This window comes from Myripristis murdjan, chromosome 8 (assembly GCF_902150065.1).
Source record: "Myripristis murdjan chromosome 8, fMyrMur1.1, whole genome shotgun sequence".
In the NCBI taxonomy this organism is placed as follows: domain Eukaryota; kingdom Metazoa; phylum Chordata; class Actinopteri; order Holocentriformes; family Holocentridae; genus Myripristis; species Myripristis murdjan.
This window is the reverse complement of record NC_043987.1, coordinates 29,962,163-29,981,693: the sequence shown is the minus strand read 5'-3', so window position 1 is coordinate 29,981,693 and position 19,531 is coordinate 29,962,163. Positions and strand designations below refer to the sequence as shown.

The window sequence follows — 19,531 nt, the reverse complement described above, 5'->3', positions numbered from 1 at the left end:
AGCAACTGATTGAAAAACAAACATCAGTAAGATTTATGAAAGTTGGAGATGAAACAAATTAAGTAAAATATGTAGAAACAATTCAGTTAAGTGCCAACAATTAATCCCTCTAGAGGCAATTTGTATGGAGCTGCATGTACATAAGCCTAGTGACACACAGACAGCAATAAATTATGCATGAGCTAAAATGTGAAATCAAGTCTAAAATGAATGCTAGTGTTAAGCAGACTAATAAATGTCTGATTATTTTGTGACTGTGTTCCCCCGTCTGTCCTACACACCTACTTAATGTTTTGTATTGTTTTACACTTGTATTGTCACTTTATTATTGCACAGATGAATCACCAGTCAGACGGCTCCCAGGTCTTAATCACAACCTGATTGGACAGCAGGAATCTAAACCTGGGTCACACAGAAAAGCAGCAGCACAATGATGACCACTGGAACCTTTAACCCTAAAGAACTGAAAGAATGATGGTTATTTTACTTACTTATCTGTATATATCTGTATCTGTATGTCGAATCCTAACAGCAATTCCTCTGTTTACTGTACACTTTTTATTTTTATTTCACACTTAGTTCACACTTTCCACACAGTTTCCCATGCTAATAAAGCCCCTTTGAATTGAACTGAATTGAATTGAGTGATGCAGAACACAGATGTACCATTAGATGTCGCTATATCACAGCGAGTGGCAGTGGATTTCATTCCACCACCCAGCAGGATCCTGGGTAAGTACAAATGATTAGGGGCAAGAGAAGCATTACTACTACTACTACTAATAATAATAATAATAATAATAATAACGATAAGAAAAAGGAGAAAATAAGAAGTTCTGTACTGAGATTTTGTTTCTTTATTGTTTGCTTTGAGCTGTTTTGCTCATATATGTTTTTATCTGTATGCACCTCAGTAGCCAGCACTTCATTTTATATGCTACCTGTTGTCATTTCTCAGTTAGAAACAGAAGCATTGGATTCTTGAAAATATTAGATTTTTTGTTTTAGTTATCTGTGTTCTGGAAGATTGAAGACAAGTTGTAAGCTTTACCAACCTTCACAGTATTGCCAGCAGCAGTAAAAATTTATGAGTTGGCTTCTAACTGGTGGGGATTTAGACAAAACATACAGTATAACTGAGGTGGAGTTTAAAGGAGTATACCCATGATTTTGCATGTTTAGCCAAACATCTACAAAATGTATAAACTTCACGTTTCTCCTAATCTTTTCCCAAAGCAAGCTGCTGTATTTTCAGAACTGCGATGTCATTTTTCTCACCTTTTCTTCAGCTGTTGGTTTCCAGTCATTCCACTATGATATAAAAAATGAAGTTTTAGAGACTTCAAACTGTCTTCACACCAGTATCACATCACCAGTATCACATCACTAAAAGTAAAGTCCTCCATATTAGATTTCTTAAATGCAGCGGCACTATTGTGTTTTGATGACTTTTTGAAATTGTGGTTGACTGAAATGGATCCCTCCGCCCAGAAAAATAGTTCCTGGGAAAATGTATGCTTTCCACTGCCAATTCTGTGGTTAATGAATGGTGATGACTTTGTCAGCTGCAGAACCAGAACATTGTAAGGTGGCTATTTTAACCAAAAATTCAAATTTGAAAATAGAGGGCTATTGATCATATGCTGCTGTATCTTTAGAACTCCTGCATGATTTGCAAAATGGCTTTTGCAAAGTAAAATGTGGCAAAATTGTGGTAAGTGACCCAGACATTCGGAATCATTGTTATGGTCCTTTAAATTCAGGGTCAGCCTGTTCCCTGTCTTATTAGGCTAGGCTAGGTCTTTCTAGCGGATGATACATAGCATTATTTGCTATATATGTATAAATGACATCTATGTGCATGCCTATCGAGTATTTCTTACAGGCAGTTGAACAGAGAAAAAAAACAAAGCACTAGAAAACTTTTCTTCTTTAGTCCTTGCACACTGGCACTGGCCTTCTCTGTCAAGTTCTAAGCTCAAGTTCCAGTTTATTTAATGACAGTCGCTTACATATTAAATTATCTATTAAATATTAAATAAATTTAGTCTTAGATATGCGTTTCAGTTTGAGATAAGCCTTTAAAGAATATATCTGCCCGCCAAAGCATTTGTGTCAGTCCTAAAAGACATATTTGGTCAGTCTGTCCCTCCCGTAAAGAATGTCTCGGGTCTGCCCTAAAACTCCCCACCAAATGTGAATAATTCAAACAATGTATTTCCTGTGAAGGCAAAATAAAAACTGTGAGCTGGATACAATTTGTTTGTTTTTATTATGATACCCATGAATGTAAATGTATACAGCATTTAGTTTGGTGTAACGTTACCATTGCGTTTGGTACATAGCAAAAATGAGGTATTTTAAGTAAAAACTTTAAGTCTTGGAGTACTCATCAAAGTAAATAACTAGTAAATAACATGACTGAATAAATGTGAACACCAGAAACACCAGAAAAATGAAACCAGGAAAATTCTAATAATTTCTCCAAGTTTAAATATCTTTAAAACTTATACATCATAATTACAGTAAGGTCAAAAACTTAGAAAAATGTGGCAGGAGGTAAACGTTTATAAATGATCACAGTGATGACAGCAGATTCATGTCAGAGTCCAGATGAAGGGCCGCTTTAGTCGACCTCCTCGATGGTCGGGCCCTGGGAGCTGGATCGTGCCTGCTCTCTGTAGCCGCCTGCAGGCGCTCCTCCCTGATACAACTTGGTGATGATGGGGTTACACACTTTCTCCAGCTCTTTCTGCTGGTGCTGGTACTCCTCTTTATCAGCCAGCTGGTTGCTCTCCAGCCAGGCGATGGTCTGCTCACACTTCTCCACCACCGTCTTCTTCTCCTCCTCACTGATTTTGCCCTTCAGACTCTCGTCCTGCACGCTGCTCTTCATGTTGAAGGCGTACGACTCCAAGGAGTTCTTGCCAGTGATCCTCTCCCTCAGAAGATCGTCCTCGGCTTTATATTTGTCAGCGTCCTGCACCATCCTCTCGATCTCCTCTTTGCTGAGCCGGCCCTTATCGTTGGTGATGGTGATCTTGTTCTCTTTGCCGGTGCTTTGGTCCACCGCAGACACATTCAGGATGCCGTTGGCGTCGATGTCAAAGGTGACGTGGATCTGAGGAACCCCTCTGGGAGCAGGGGGGATTCCTGACAGCTCAAACTTGCCCAGCAGGTTGTTCTCCTTGGTCATGGCTCGCTCCCCTTCGTAGACCTGGATGAGGACCCCAGGCTGGTTGTCAGAGTAAGTGCTGAAGATCTGCGTCTGTTTTGTGGGGATGGTGGTGTTGCGTTTGATCAGGGACGTCATGACGCCTCCGGCTGTCTCGATACCCAGGGACAGAGGTGCCACGTCCAGCAGCAGCACGTCCTGAACGCTGTCCGAGGTGTCCCCTGTAAGGATGGCCCCCTGGACAGCGGCGCCGTAAGCCACCGCCTCATCTGGGTTGATGCTCTTGTTCAGCTCCTTGCCATTGAAGAAATCCTGCAGCAGTTTCTGGATTTTGGGGATTCGGGTGGAGCCTCCGACCAGGACAATGTCGTGGATCTTGGCCTTGTCCATTTTGGTGTCCTTCAGGGCTTTCTCCACAGGCACTAATGTTCCCCTGAACAGGTCAGAGCACAGCTCCTCAAAGCGAGCCCTGGTGATGGAGGTGTAGAAGTCGATGCCCTCAAACAGAGAATCGATTTCGATGCTGGCCTGGGAGCTGGAGGAAAGGGTCCTCTTGGCCCTCTCACAAGCAGTGCGCAGCCTCCTCACGGCTCTCTTGTTTTGGCTGATGTCCTTCTTGTGTTTCCTCTTGAACTCCTCCACAAAGTGGCTGACCATGCGGTTGTCAAAGTCCTCTCCGCCAAGGTGAGTGTCTCCAGCTGTGGCTTTCACCTCAAAGATCCCATCATCAATGGTCAGGATGGACACGTCAAAGGTGCCCCCGCCCAGGTCAAAGATCAGGACGTTACGTTCTCCTGACTTGCCTTTGTCCAGACCGTAGGCGATGGCGGCGGCCGTGGGCTCGTTGATGATCCTCATGACGTTCAGTCCTGCGATGACGCCCGCATCCTTAGTGGCCTGACGCTGGGAGTCATTGAAGTAAGCTGGGACCGTGACGACTGCGTTGGACACCTTCTGGCCCAGGTAGGCCTCGGCAATCTCTTTCATCTTCACCAGGACCATGGAGGAAATCTCCTCAGGGTAGAAGCACTTGTCCTCCCCCTTGTATTCCACTTTAATTTTGGGCCTCCCTCCATCTGCAACCACCTCGAAGGGCCAGTGCTTCATGTCAGACTGCACCACCGCATCGTCAAACTTTCTTCCGATCAGTCGCTTGGCATCAAACACCGTGTTGCTGGGGTTCATGGCCACCTGGTTCTTGGCCGCATCACCAATCAGTCTCTCGGTGTCTGTGAAGGCCACGTAGCTGGGAGTGGTCCTGTTGCCCTGCTCGTTGGCGATGATTTCTACTTTTCCGTGCTGGAAAACCCCCACACAGGAGTAGGTGGTGCCCAGGTCAATGCCAATAGCTACACCTTTAGCTGCACTCATGTTGCTGGAGAAAGCTGCCTGTGAAGACGTGGAACAACATTTTAGCATCATATTATATTACCAAGTTACAGCATATCAACACCTACTCACACTACATCTCAAAGTCTACATTATTATTTCACACTATATCATCCCCAATATATCATTCCATTTTTTGCTCTTTGATTTATTTCATTGTGACACAAAATAAGCTTGTTCCAGTATTACAGGAGTTCGTTTTCTGTCATTTGTAATAGTCCAAGACTCTGGACAGCAGTGGCGGTTCTGCCCATGTTGCCGCCCTGGGCGAAATTACTGCACGCGCGCGCATGCGAACTTCCAAGCGATAACGATAACTTCCAAGCGATAACGGCCGTTACCGGTGCCCCTCTGGCGGCCACACGCGCCCCTCCCAGATCAGGGGCGCCAACACCTGCACAAATACCTTTTTTTGGAAAAATACTTTTTATATGGACAAAATCTTGTTTGCATAAAAAAAAAAAAGCCACCGGTCGGCATCAGGCGGGCCGGTCGAGGCACCGGCTTGATGCTTACAGGTGCCGCGCCCACCCGGTCAGGTCTGCCGATCTGACAGGTGAGCAGCACACACATACTGCCATCCTCTCATTATAAATCAACTTTTGTTCATATGCGGCTGCAGCAGCACAACGGACAATGACACAGACAACATGGTTGATTATTGACTGCGCAATGCGGCCATTCGCCGGTAATTGCGGCATCAGGCGAGCCTACCTACTGGTTTATATGCAAGCACAATACATGTGTAGACCCCAATATTAGACGAGGGCGTTTTTTCAGGGCATTTTCAGTGGAAAAAATATTGTCTTATATTCAGATGAATACGGTAATAGAAAACTGCTTTGCAGCGAGGATGATTTTTTTTTTTTTTTTTTTTTGCGCTCATGCCGCCCCCCCACGTGACATGAAAATATGCCGCCCCGGGCGGCTGCCCGCTTCGCCCGTGCCTAAAACCGCTACTGCTGGACAGTGATGTCATTTGCGCTAATGAAGCTCAGATAAAAACAGCAGAGGTGATGGCTGCATAAACCGAGACAAAAACTTTACTCCAAAGCAATGTTTGGATTATTTCGCACCGTGAATTTAGTGACACATTGCAGTACAATTTGGGGATGAGCTGGCATTAGAACAGATATGCAAACCTCCTCCGTTCCAGCCGGTTGGCGGGACATGAAAACCGGCATCAATTCTTCATCAACCGGCACAAAAATGTCTAGTATCACCCCGCATGCCGGCACATTTTTGCAGAGGTGCAGTCGGCCCCCGCGGGGGCCCCTGCAGGATTCACACATTCCTGCCGTGCAGGTCTGGCGGCGTTTTGACAGAAAAATAAAGGGTCTAGGTAATTGACTAAAGGAATGTAGCTCCGTGTGACGCCTTCACGGCACGACTGTTGCCCGGGGAAAAAGTTGTGCCAGCATCGGGAAGATCGCGGATAGACTCCCTTCATCATAGCACTTATGTTTTACATAGTAAATTTAATAGTCTATTTTGTTTACTGGTGAATTGAACATTTGCACAAAGGTTCCAAATAAAAGGGAAAAAATTATTAAGTACCTTTTATTTGTCAGGTAGCCTATACATGTCCTTCAAAACGTCATAAGAAATAGACATCTCCATGTGGTCATTTTATAAAGCCTAAACAATTTATTCATGTAGCTAGTTTAATGAAAATGTGCTTTACCGTTGGGTCATATTTCACACTGTTGGTTGAATTCAGTTATAGATTAGTTTCCTAAAAAATAAGGCAAAACAAAACATAACAAAACAAATTTATACAATTGCTCTAACGATTAGGCTACAACACGTTAACACCTAGGCCTACTCACGCTTCATTTTTACAGCTTATTATGTGAAAATGATTATTGATCAGTTGATTAGGTCCTAAGACAAGGCAAAATTAAACAAAAGAAAATTATACTATTACTAACCTACTACTGCTGCTGCTATGTTTTTGTTTGTTTGTTGTTGTTGTTGTTGTTGTTGTTGTTGTTTCTGTAAATATTAAAATAATGAGCACTAGGTTAAGTCGGCAGAGTTTCTCTCCTATGAACATGAGGTGTGTACTCACTGTTTGTTGCTCTGTGTTTCGGACTGATGCTCTTCTCCTCTTGAGCCTCTGCTTTCTGTCTCTGCTCTCAGGCCCGCTGCTGTTTATATGGACCCTGCGGACACTTTTTTGGCTGCTTCTAGAAGTTTCAAACACACCAGTCCGTCAAGTCAGACTCAACAAAAGCAGTGTTTTCCGTGCGTGACTTTCAAAATAAAATTGTTTCAGACGCAAGTGCTCCGCATGTCACTTGGAGTGTCAGTGGTGCTTTTAATTTGAGGGTAAACATATTCAACCTCCTGCTGTAATCCATAGTAACTCTGAGATCTTGCTGCACAGATTATTGACCAATCAGCAGCAGGAGCGCAGTTTGGGCCGCCGGCTCTGCTGTCAAGAATAATTTGGACATATGGAGCGAAAATCAGAGAAATCCAGACAGAAAAATATATTGGAGAATATTTTTGCTGTTTTTTGTACATTCAGGGACTTTAGATAATTTGTGTTTACAGGTTTAACGTGATGGGTTTTTTTTTTTTGTTTTTTTTTTTTCTCGACTTCAGCAGACAGACTTGTGTGTGGTCCCCGTGTTTCGTAAATGTTGGGTAATGGTCTGTAAAACCGGTTAGACATTGTAATTGAGGAGCTTCTTTAGGTTCATACCGGCTTGAGAAAGACAATGACAGCAATGTGAATGGGCTCAAAAATACCTTTACAGGTTGAAAGCGGGGGAAAAAAAGTCAGGAATAAAAAAAAAAATCAGGTATAAACAATAACAAGAGTAGGCTAATGATGACAGTTTTTACGAATGCAAACTTTTATTTTTGATAGCCTATGACTGATAGTAATCAGAAATTTAAGAATGACACTGTTATAACATAATAAATTGCTTCATAGCCAATATAAATAAAAAGTCTTTCTGAAAAACAATACATGACACGTTTAAGACAAACAAACAAGCAACAACAAAATACTGAAAAGCATTCCAGTAATTAAATGTGAATGTACTTGTAAAATATCACATGCATGGTGAAGGAAGGCATTTCAAATTGGGCCTCAGACTGAGAAATCCTTATTTCTCATATGTTAACCTGACCGTGCTTTATAAAATATAATCTGTAATGTGATTCAAAATGTCACAGCCGCCACCAAATGCAGAATTTGAGTCCCTACATTCAGGAATGATTTTACTCTCAGAAACATCATGAAGCTCCAACCAGTTTGACCAGTCAGGAGTTTGAACAGGATGTGAACAAACACTGGAATGACAGCCAACATTCAAAGTACACTTCTGAAAACATATTTTTCTAGATTGTGAAAAAGTTATACATACAATGAACCCCTTATTTAACCTCAGGTATTACATTTTGTAGAATGCATAATAATTTAATATGATATAGTGTATACATGGTGTATACAGGCAGATTTTTTATTTTTTATTTATTTATTTTTTTACATATGGCCAATGTCTTATCTTTGTATTTATTGTTGAAACACTTGTAGGATTAATGCACACTATGAGGCTTAACACACATAATTTTGCACATACCTTTGATGCAACGTATACATAACGCACATACCTTTTTACACTTGTAAGGCACACACTTTTATATTTTATATGTTGTTTTTCTTTTATTTTTCTTATCATTCAATTCTTCTCTTGAGAATTGTGCAACTGTAACTAACTCAGTTTCCCCTCGGGGATCAATCAAGTATTTCTAGGTCTGAAAACCTGAAAAGCCAAATGGACATCTGAGTGATCTGTAAGTCTGACATGGAGGTGAAAAGCTTTCATCCCCTCAGGTCAGTTCGGGTGGAGCCGGAGAAAACAGGCCATCATGTAAAAAAGGGCCAGACAAGGTTGGAGCCTCATAACCCTCTTAAATTAAATAGCTGCTACTCATAATGAGATAGAAGAGAGACTTCTGTAAGTCTCTGTCTAAAATGGAGATGATATCTTCCAGCAGCCCTCTTACCATTTCTTGAATGTCTTGTTAATGTATTTGTCTGCATATGCATTCACCTCTGTGAAAAAGGAGTGGTAAATTGACCAGTTGGTGGTCATATATTAGCTTAAGTTTATAGCCTATCAATCTATGCATCAGTAAAGAAGATAAATTTAAGGCTATTTGAATTTAATTCATTTAATTCATAACACACATGCTTGTTTAGTTCACTGACCTGCTTTAAGATATTTGTCAGGTTGAAGTTACTTTTTTTTTTTTTTTTAGAAAAACATCTTTTGGTGAAATAATTTTTTTAATTGATGACTATTTGTGACTCAGATTTTTTTTTATTTATTCTAGTTTGAAGTTATTTTTTTTTTAGTTGACGCATATAGTACTGCTTATTCCACTTACAGTACTTTGTTCTTACTAATAAAGCTTGTCAAGTTTAATGGAATGTCTTTGTGCCGTCATTTTATTCCCACTATACATCTGGGATTGTGTGGTCGGCAGGAGGTGTCACACCAAAAATCCAGTAATTTTTGATTCAGCCGGGGGTGTGGGGGCCTCCAAATAAAATGCTGCTTAGGGCCCCAATTTGACCAGGGGCAGCCCTGACACAAGTTGACATGTAACAGTGGTTTTGATTGGTCGGAGGCTGCTGAGGTGGGCGGGGCAGAGTGTTACATGAAGCATATCAGAGAAATCATTCAGGAAAGTAGGAGATTTCGCTCAACATGAGGTTGATTAAGCGATTATAAGTGAGTTTACCAACAAAGTAAAATGTTTATTGACAATGTTTTGACAGACACTTCAAAATAAAAAAAAGCTGAAATTTAAACTTGGACTGTGATGAAAAATTCATTTTAGGTAGTGGCCTATTTTAGTGTAATCAGCGAGCTAAAATGGGCCATGATGTCCAGCTAAAACACGCCATACACACACACACACACACACTCTCTCTCTCTCTCTCTCTCTCTCTCTCTCTCTCTCTCTCTCACTTACATAGAAATACAGAAACTGAAGGCACACAACAGGTTCATAGGTCTTGATATGTATCTGTAAAAATGTAACTAATCTTTTTGAGCTTGCCAGAGAGTGTACGGTGATGTGAGTGAGCCTGAGGAGCAGGTGTGCTGTCATCAGTGCAGCTCCGGCGGAGAGGATGAAGGTGTCTGTGATGATGATGATGGTTACATGTGCAAAGTTTGTGAGGCAGGACAAGACCTGACAGGAGCTGACCAAATGATACGTTTGGACCAAGCTTCTGGAAACCTTCAAGCTGTTCTGGCTTTTTTTTTTTTTTTTTTTTTTTTTTGTCCATGACATTCCACATGTTTGACACAAGCATACACCAACACACAGTCCCATAAAGACACACACACACACGCGCACACACACAACTTTTTCTTGCATGTGATGTATTTACGGTGTTGTTAGCACACTAGAAACAACAGTTTTTTGTCAGTTTCCTGTTAAAATGAAAATTATTTCAGCTGAGAACAATACTCTTTATATTGGCTCATTTTACCTGAACATGAGTGTGTTGCAGCCTAAGAGGGAACCTGCTCATACTCTGACTCTTACTATTCCAAAACAATTACATTTTTTCACATTTTTAACAAATTATTATTAAGACACCCACGCCAATTTTTAAAAACATCATTAAATCTCATGCACAGCGTCTTTGATGGTCGTACAAATCGTTTACCAAAAAGTGGCCCATTTTAGCCGACTCCACCACACTGCTGTCAGGTTTTTGATGATCATGAAGCTCCAACCAGTTTGACCAGTCAGGAGTTTGAACAGGATGTGAAGAAACACTTAAATGACGGCTTACATTGAAAGTACATTTCACCTCCACTGAAAACCTGCTTTTCTGGATTGTGAAAAAGTTATACATACAATGAACCCCTTATTTAACCTCAGATATAGCATTTTGTAGAATGTATAATAATTTAATATGATCTAGTGTATACATGGTGTATATAGGCAGACCTTTTTTTTTTTTTTTTTTTTTTTTACATATGCTCAATGTCTTATCTCTGTAGTTACTGTTGAAACACTTGTAGGATTCATGCACGCACTAAAACTTAACGCACATTATTCTATATCTTTGATGCAACTTATAAATAATGCACATACTTTTTTAGATTTGTAAGGCACACACTTTTATATTTTATATGTTGTTTTTCTTTTATTTTTCTTATTATTCAATTCTTCCCTTGATAATTGTGCAACAGTAACTAACTCAGTTTCCCCTCGGGGATCAATCAAGAATTTCTAGGTCTGAAAACCTGAAAAGCCAAATGAGTGAAGGTGTTTTTTGTGGCATGCAGAGCGCCTGCAGCTCTGCTGTGATCTGGACAGGTTTTACTGACGAGCTCCAGTCCTGGAGGAAAATTGGCGGTGAGACTCTGGCTTCATTTACATTCACATAAGAAATCCAGAGAGCTGTCATTAAGTCTCTTCATGACAAATGACTGGAGAGCTGAGTTCAGTGAAACACTCTGCCTCAGCTGAAGTACGACTGAATGAAACGGGCTCTCTCAGGTTTGGATGTTTTTACACCGAACTGTAAGCGATCCATCAAGAGTCTGTCTCTTATAGAATATGCAACTGATTTTCCTTTATGTGTTTACCTTTATGTCAATGCTATCATATTGTGTGGAAATTAAAATGATTTCTGATCTCTTTTCTTTGATTGAGAATATTTACCTTCTTGGGGACTGCTAATGTAATTACAGCCATTTATAGAGATTTGTTTTACTCAGCAACACTTTTGCAGGGAGGGGGAAATGTGCAGAGTTTCATTTGTTAGTTATGATGTGTAAGTCTGACAAGGAAGTGAAAAGCTTTCATTCTTTCACATTCCCAGGCTGCACTGCTCTTACTGTGGATCTTTGGGATCATGCTGCACTTAACTAATTCCCCAGATGTGTGAAAAAGAAAGAAAGAAGATCAATAACTCCATATAAAATTTATATAATTCCACTTTGTCAAAGTTATGACCCTGCACACTAAATGATATGAGACAATATGGCTCATCTTTGCTGTGTTTGTGTGAGTTAGAGGAATGATTTCCTTTGACTAGTGGCAATGTAGGTTTTTTTAGTATCTGCTCTTCCTACATTTAGGTTCACAAAAGCTGTGATTACAGGTGGAGTGCTAATAACACACACCGCTGAAGTAGATAGTCTGGTCCTCTAGGCCCAAGTTTTCCACAGAACGCAATGCTCCGGCATGAATTTCATATTTCTACACATGGTCAATCACCTAGTGATCACTGACCTCAATCACTTTTATTCAGTCAATCACCTCAGAAAAAAAACAGAAACACTTTTTACCCCAGTAAGTCATAAAGGCTTACTTGTGAATATTTAAAAGAAATAATAAACCAAAACTACCAAAACCAATGTAATTATATCATTTTATTGCAATGTCCAGCAATGCATGGATGAATAATTAACAGTAGGAACAGGCTTTTCTCCACTTTTAAAGGTCTTTACAATTTATACATCACAAACACAAAACAGTCAAATATTTAGAAAAATGTGGCAGGAGGTCAACGTTCATAAACGATCAAAATGATGACAGCAGATTCATGTCAGAGTCCAGATGAAGGGCCGCTTTAGTCCACCTCCTTGATGGTCGGGCCCTGAGAGCTGGATCGTGCCTGCTCTCTGTAGCCACCTGCAGGCGCTCCTCCCTGATACAACTTGGTGATGATGGGGTTACACACTTTCTCCAGCTCTTTCTGCTGGTGCTGGAACTCCTCTTTATCAGCCAGCTGGTTGTTCTCCAGCCAGGTGATGGTCTGCTCACACTTCTCCACCACCTTCTTCTGCTCCTCCTCACTGATTTTGTCCTTCAGACTCTCGTCCTGCACACTGCTCTTCATGTTGAAGGCATACGACTCCAGGGAGTTCTTAGCAGCAATCTTCTCCCTCTGAAGATCGTCCTCAGCTTTATATTTGTCAGCGTCCTGCACCATCCTCTCGATCTCCTCTTTGCTGAGCCGGCCCTTATCGTTGGTGATGGTGATCTTGTTCTCTTTGCCCGTGCTTTGGTCCACCGCAGACACGTTCAGGATGCCGTTGGCGTCGATGTCAAAGGTGACCTGGATCTGAGGAACCCCTCTGGGACCAGGGGGGATTCCTGACAGCTCAAACTTGCCCAGCAGGTTGTTGTCCTTGGTCATGGCTCGCTCCCCTTCATAGACCTGGATGAGGACCCCAGGCTGGTTGTCAGAGTAAGTGCTGAAGGTCTGGGTCTGTTTTGTGGGGATGGTGGTGTTGCGTTTGATCAGAGACGTCATGACACCTCCGGCTGTCTCGATACCCAGGGACAGAGGTGCCACGTCCAGCAGCAGCATGTCCTGAATGCTGCCCGAGGTGTCCCCTGTAAGGATGGCCCCCTGGACAGCAGCGCCGTAAGCCACTGCTTCATCTGGGTTGATGCTCTTGTTCAGCTCCCTGCCGTTGAAGAAATCCTGCAGCAGTTTCTGGATTTTGGGGATTCGGGTGGAGCCTCCGACCAGGACAATGTCATGGATCTTGGCCTTGTCCATTTTGGCATCACTCAGGGCTTTCTCCACAGGCTCTAATGTTCCCCTGAACAGGTCAGAGCACAGTTCCTCAAAGCGAGCCCTGGTGACAGAGGTGTAGAAGTCGATGCCCTCAAACAGAGAATCGATTTCGATGCTGGCCTGGGAGCTGGAGGAAAGGGTCCTCTTGGCCCTCTCACAAGCAGTGCGCAGCCTCCTCAGGGCTCTCTTGTTTTGGCTGATGTCCTTCTTGTGTTTCCTCTTAAACTCCTCCACAAAGTGGTTGACCATGCGGTTGTCAAAGTCCTCTCCGCCCAGGTGGGTGTCTCCAGCTGTGGCTTTCACCTCAAAGATCCCGTCCTCAATGGTTAGGATGGACACGTCGAAGGTGCCCCCGCCCAGGTCGAAGATCAGGACGTTACGTTCTCCTGACTTGCCTTTGTCCAGACCGTAGGCGATGGCGGCGGCCGTGGGCTCGTTGATGATCCTCATGACGTTCAGTCCTGCGATGACGCCCGCATCCTTAGTGGCCTGACGCTGAGAGTCATTGAAGTAAGCTGGGACAGTGATGACTGCGTTGGACACCTTCTGGCCCAGGTAGGCCTCGGCAATCTCTTTCATCTTCACCAGGACCATGGAGGAAATCTCCTCAGGGTAGAAGCACTTGTCCTCCCCCTTGTATTCCACTTGAACTTTGGGCTTCCCTCCATCTGAAACCACCTTGAAGGGCCAGTGCTTCATGTCTGACTGCACCACCGCATCGTCAAACTTTCTTCCGATCAGCCGCTTGGCATCAAACACCGTGTTGCTGGGGTTCATGGCCACCTGGTTCTTGGCCGCATCACCGATCAGTCTCTCGGCGTCTGTGAAGGCCACATAGCTGGGAGTGGTCCTGTTGCCCTGCTCGTTGGCGATGATTTCTACTTTTCCATGCTGGAAAACCCCCACACAGGAGTAGGTGGTGCCCAGGTCAATGCCAATAGCTACACCTTTAGCTGCACTCATGTTGCTGGAGAGAGCTGCCTGTGAAGACGTGGAGCAACATTTTAGCATCATATTATATTACCAAGTTACAGCATATCAACACCTACTCACACTACATCTCAAGGTCTACATTATTATTATTTTACACTATTGATTTAATTATTGATTAACTTAATAAAACAAGCCAAATCCCCACACTTTTAATTGTTTTCATACTCATGACTTCTTAGAGGGAAAAAAAGCTCATCCATATGATTTGCTCAAACTGTAAACACTACTGCTATGAATATGTTTCATAGCCTACCATCTATTATAAAATAAGAACAACTTGATTGCCAACCGTAAATTGTCCCAGTAATAATCATACAGTTTGATAGCATTTATTTCATATAAATAATAGTGAATCAGTAGGCTACTTACTATTGTTAAATGTGCCTGTCCGATAAAGGAAGTGGACGAGTTTTCTTCTTCTCCTCTTGACCCTCTGCTGAGGTCTGACCTGCCGCAGTTTCTCTTTCTGCTCCCGGCGGAGCTCTTATAAACGGTTTTCAATGAGTTCTAGTTGTTTCCAGACGTTTCACACATTATTGTCAAGTTTTCCTGAATAAAACAAGTCACTTCCGTCTGTCGCTTGTAAAAAAAAATCCTCATCATGAACGTGCACTCGAATCAAGTAGGCGTGTCGTTGCTGCTTTTATTTTGAAGGTAAATTAGTCTTACATCCGGTTCTGTTCGCGGATAATTCTGGTTACTTTACTCAGCTGATTCATACAGTCCTGACCAATGAGCGATGACGGCCCGGTGACGTCAACCCACGTCCCAGCCTAATATGGACTGTTGGAGCGAAACCGAGAAACTTCCAGAAAAAACACGACATGAAGCTTCTATCAATGATTGCCCCCCCCCCCCCCCCCCCCCCCCCCTTTTTTTTTTTTTTTTTTAATTTTATTATTTAGATGGACAAACAAAGAAGCATGTGTATGTGTGTGTGTGTGTGTGTGTGTGTTTCTCTGGTTTTATTTTGTACATTCGAGGCTCAAAAACATGGTAACAACACGACAACAAATTGTACAACATCAGTAATTTAATAAGACTACATGTTTCCATATATATTTAATTACAGAAGTCATTAAAGAGATCCATGATCATTAAAGTTTTAAAATCTCCTGACTGAAAGAGATTAAAGTGTTTCCATGCGTCGATAGATAGATGATCAATTAATGAACTTGAACTTATAGACTGATTAGTAATTGCATCAAGGCTATCATTTGGTGAGCGTGTTTCCTTGTAGGTAATAATGTTAATAATAATTCTTACTTATAGACCCTCACTAGGATCAGCGGTTTGGAAAATGGATGAATGAATGAATGAATGGGTGAAGATGTAAATACAAAAGGCAAATATATAATGATCTCCTATAAAACAAACAGAATGCCGTTAAAAGAACAAACTCGACGATACTAATACAGGCACGATTAAAATTTATAGTGACAATAAGATAAATCCAAACAATAAAATCAATTTCCAATACCGCAAAACATCAATATCAACAGAAAATATAAAAGTGGCGTGACTATGGAAAGGGGAATCATAGTAATGTGTGTACGTTTAACAAACCCGCTATCAAAAAACATGCTTTGTAGGTTGACAATTGTTTGTAGAATTAAAAAAAAAAAAGAAAAAGAAAAGAAAGAAAAAAGATAAGCGCATTTTTTATTTTTTTTATTTATTTATTTATTTATTTAGTGCAAAAATGGCAAGCCTGTCTGCTCTGTATTTGTTGCATTTCTCTCCTCTGCTTTATGTAATTCTACATTACGTGTAATTTTCATGAGTCAACATGCAATTTCCTATTGATTGGTTGGCTAAAAATTGATTGATTTTAATTAATAAATCAGAAAGTAAAGTCGGGTCATATACCTGTCTAGTGAGTGCTGCCCCCAGTGGCCAACAGACTGTACTGCGCTCTCTCTCTCTGCAGACTTTGCTGCAGCAGAGTCACAGCTTGGTTTGTTTTCCATGTAGTACAAATACCAATAAACTTGTCTTATTTTGGCCACCAAATGAAATTTGAGTCATTAAAACTAAAACTCGACATTTCTTAGAAAAGCTTAACGTGTGCCAACATTATTTCCATATTTGTCAGGTGTTCAGTTTGTAAAGATAACACAATCCAAACCTTGGTTTCATATTCATATGATGCTTTTGCCATCAATTTGTTGGCCAGTTGGACTGATTTGTTGTTTTTAATGTTTTCAGAAATTGTTTTTCATGTTTCTTGGGAGTGCTTCTAAACTCTGTTTTGAAAACATCTTACTACTTATATTAGTTTTTTTTTTTTTTTATTACCATTGGCTATCTTTTCAGTAACAGGTGGACCAAGCTATATCAAACTTCTTAAAGGTCGTCTGGTTCCTGTACTTTATTCTTTTTGCATGTTTTCTTTTTCCCATCTGGCCTTGCACTGAAATACACAGTGTAGTGATCGGATATCCTATCGTTTTGGACAGAGAAGGAGGAAACTTGGACATTCCTGGTGATGACCAGATCCAAAATGTGGCCGTCCTTGTGGGTCGGCTCACAAACATGGTCTTGATCAAGACCATGTTTCAACAAAAACAAACAGAAATCCTTCTTGGGGGATCTCCTTTTATAGATCACCCAGCGTAGCCACTCCCAAGGCCACCACTTATTGTAAACTTTATCAACATGAATATTGAAATCACCGGTCATGAGTACATTTTTATAATTCAAAATCTCATTCAAGAGTTTTTCAAACTCCATCAGGAACTTGTCAAAGCGTACCCGCTTTTGTTTTGGCGGGCGATACACATTGACCAGCAGGATCGGTGCATCCCACTTATCGTGCCACAGATCCAAGGCAACACATTGAAATGTTTCCATGGATTCAATGTTAATTTTCCTCCCCTGGAATTTATTTGAGTACTGAATCGCCACACCTTGTCCTCTACCACCCCTGGACTGATGACAGAAGCTAAAGCTCCCAGGTAAAGCTCGTGACAGGACGATGTCTGCACTGGACGGATCTAACCAGGTCTCTGTTGGGAGAAACACATCGAGCTTGTTCTGCACGATGAACCGTCTGACTTTGCTCACTTTGTTATTCAAGGACTGAATGTTGAGCAGCCCCATTCTCGCCCAGTGCTCCTCCTCTTCATCACAGCTGCTTTCATCTTGATCGGTTTCTGAAGGAATCTGATGGTTCCTGAGGATCTGTGATTGTATGTCAGTGACCATGTCTCTGTGAATAACAATCATGAAGAGGGGGGTTTAAACAACACCAATATCAACAGTAGTGACTTTGAAACTACTCATTTGAACAGTTATAATGGTGATAAAAACAGTTTTATGTGATAATTAACATGAAGGAATAATGACTGAATAATAATCATAAAATCAGCTGAATTCCTAAATGTTGTGGCCAAAGGGAGAAAACAAATTAACAGCAAAATATCAGCCCTCATTAGTGTGGTTGCACATTTTGAAAGTGCCAGAATTTCATAAAAATCTGATCAGCAGCATCTGAGATATTTTGCACAGAAACAGAGAAATGTTTTCTGCCCATTTTCAACAGGCGCAATTTTGAGAAAAAAAAAAAAAAAAAAGCCCCTTCTCTGTTTTCATATGGAGGAACAATAAGAGTTTAAAATCAATTATTAAACAATAAGTGAAAACTTTAGGTAACATTTTCCATTGGACAAAATATCTTACATGAATTCTTTGAGTAGCATCTCAAGTTCCTGGGAGTCTTCTATAATCTCATCAGCTTTACTCCTCAGTGAATGGCTGGCTTCGATCAGATGATATTTCCTGAATGAATCCGTGCAGTTGTCAGGAAGTGGAAACATCGATCCACCAGCACTGCCTGGAACCTGTAAATGATCGGGAAAGGATTTGGGAAAGGCTCCGAGTTTGTAGATTTGTAAAGCGGCCTGCTCGACTGACCAATCCTAAGTCCTGCCCCCTAATTCAAACCAGCCAATTGCAGCTCAGTAAATGTTTCCCTCAGACATACAACACATCTACAGCTAATTTAGCCTACCGTAGCCTTGGTGACGCTGGCGACTTCTGGGAGACATGCTGTAAAAAGAAGTGTGGTTGCCTTGATGGTGATGTGTTCAGATTCAGCAGAGGACACTGAACATTTTCATATGTGACATGTTGGTTGACTGAAACGGTGGGAACGAACACACAGAGATAGAGCCGTTTAAGGCTTTGTGCACCTTGGACAGGGCGGAACCGCCTTTTTCGAAGGTCGTCATGTAAAAAGTCAAGGTCAAATTGCAACGACCCTGGCATGGTTCAAAGTAGAAAACGCTGATAATATACATATATAACATGTATGTCTGTTTAAAACTGCGGGAATAAACATGACGAGTAGCCTGCCACTGAATTTCACTTTCTCTGCGTGTGAGCACACAAACATCGTCCAACCTAGCAACAGTAACTAGGAGGGGACGGGACTTAGGATCGGTCAGCACGTTTCCCCTTGGACAGCGCGTCATTCTCAGACTTTTAACTTGGTTTAAACCATGTTGGATGCATGACATGCTTTTCATATCATCAGATGTAATTTTCCTGTTTATCATGATTTAATTGTTATTCAGTCTGAAAAACTAAATTGTTACTATTGTTGGTGTTTTCATAACTGCCGAATCAGTTATCAGACCAACCTCGGCGCCTCCTTTAAGTGAAGCTGTTGACGTCTCCCTGACGAGGTTCTCGGATGATTTTGGTGGAAAAAATATTTTTTCCATAAAAAGTGTGAATCTATGAACTAGCTCCTTTATATGCACAGGATTCAGGAGTTGCATGTTAAGGTACTCTATAGAAGAAGCGTGTAGCTTTGACACATGGCCATTCGTCACCGGGCACGGTATTCCTGTTCGTCTTGCCACCGCTCCAAGAACCTGACTGATGTCGTTTCCTTCCTGCTCATCGGACTCAGAGCTCCAGGCCTCTTCCTCCTCCTTTAGCTGTAGGAACATCTGCTTGATTTTTCCTTCAGTTTCACTTATGTTCTTTGCCATTTTCTCTGCATCTTTCAGTGTGTCACTTGATGTGAAGTCCTCAGCCAGCTTCAAGTCAGCGTTGCCTGATGCAGCAGCCACCGCATATGTTGCTCCTGCCGCACCTAGAAGAGGAAGAGCAGCTCCTGCAGTTAAGAGACTGACCAGGCCGCCCCATACCAAACTTGCTTTACCAAACTCAGACAATCTCTTAATATGGGAATATTTCTCCCTGAGAGACTCCAGCTCTTGGGCCAGTTCCCTCAGCTTCTCTGCACAGCGCTCACTCTGCTGGATCCAGGAGAAAATCTCATCCACGAGTTCGTCTGCGATGGCCATGGTCTCCCAGTCCCTTGTGACCAGAGGAGAAAACTTCTGTCTGCTTGAGTCTGGATCAGAGGAGCCACGATGTCA

General features: G+C 41.8%; 3 protein-coding genes across 3 annotated transcripts; all 3 read right to left on the bottom strand.

Moving 5' to 3' along the window:
- Positions 1-2,536: 2,536 nt before the first annotated feature.
- LOC115363743 (heat shock 70 kDa protein 1-like) lies at positions 2,537-4,551 on the bottom strand. The gene has a single exon (XM_030058016.1). It carries the CDS (start codon positions 4,544-4,546, stop codon positions 2,627-2,629), a length of 1,920 nt encoding a protein of 639 aa, XP_029913876.1. The 5' UTR covers positions 4,547-4,551; the 3' UTR covers positions 2,537-2,626.
- A 7,441-nt stretch (positions 4,552-11,992) lies between these two features.
- On the bottom strand, positions 11,993-14,580 carry LOC115363742 (heat shock 70 kDa protein 1-like). Its single transcript, XM_030058015.1, has 2 exons — positions 14,508-14,580; positions 11,993-14,126 (listed from the first exon to the last, which is right to left on the bottom strand). Exon 2 carries the CDS (start codon positions 14,106-14,108, stop codon positions 12,189-12,191), a length of 1,920 nt encoding a protein of 639 aa, XP_029913875.1. The 5' UTR covers positions 14,109-14,126; positions 14,508-14,580; the 3' UTR covers positions 11,993-12,188.
- A 1,253-nt stretch (positions 14,581-15,833) lies between these two features.
- Positions 15,834-19,042, bottom strand: LOC115364114 (uncharacterized). The gene is made up of 3 exons (XM_030058544.1): positions 18,782-19,042; positions 17,820-17,980; positions 15,834-17,349 (listed from the first exon to the last, which is right to left on the bottom strand). The coding sequence occupies exons 1-3, from the start codon at positions 18,920-18,922 to the stop codon at positions 16,485-16,487; spliced, it is 1,167 nt and encodes a 388-aa protein (XP_029914404.1). The 5' UTR covers positions 18,923-19,042; the 3' UTR covers positions 15,834-16,484.
- Between the last annotated feature and the right edge of the window lie 489 nt (positions 19,043-19,531).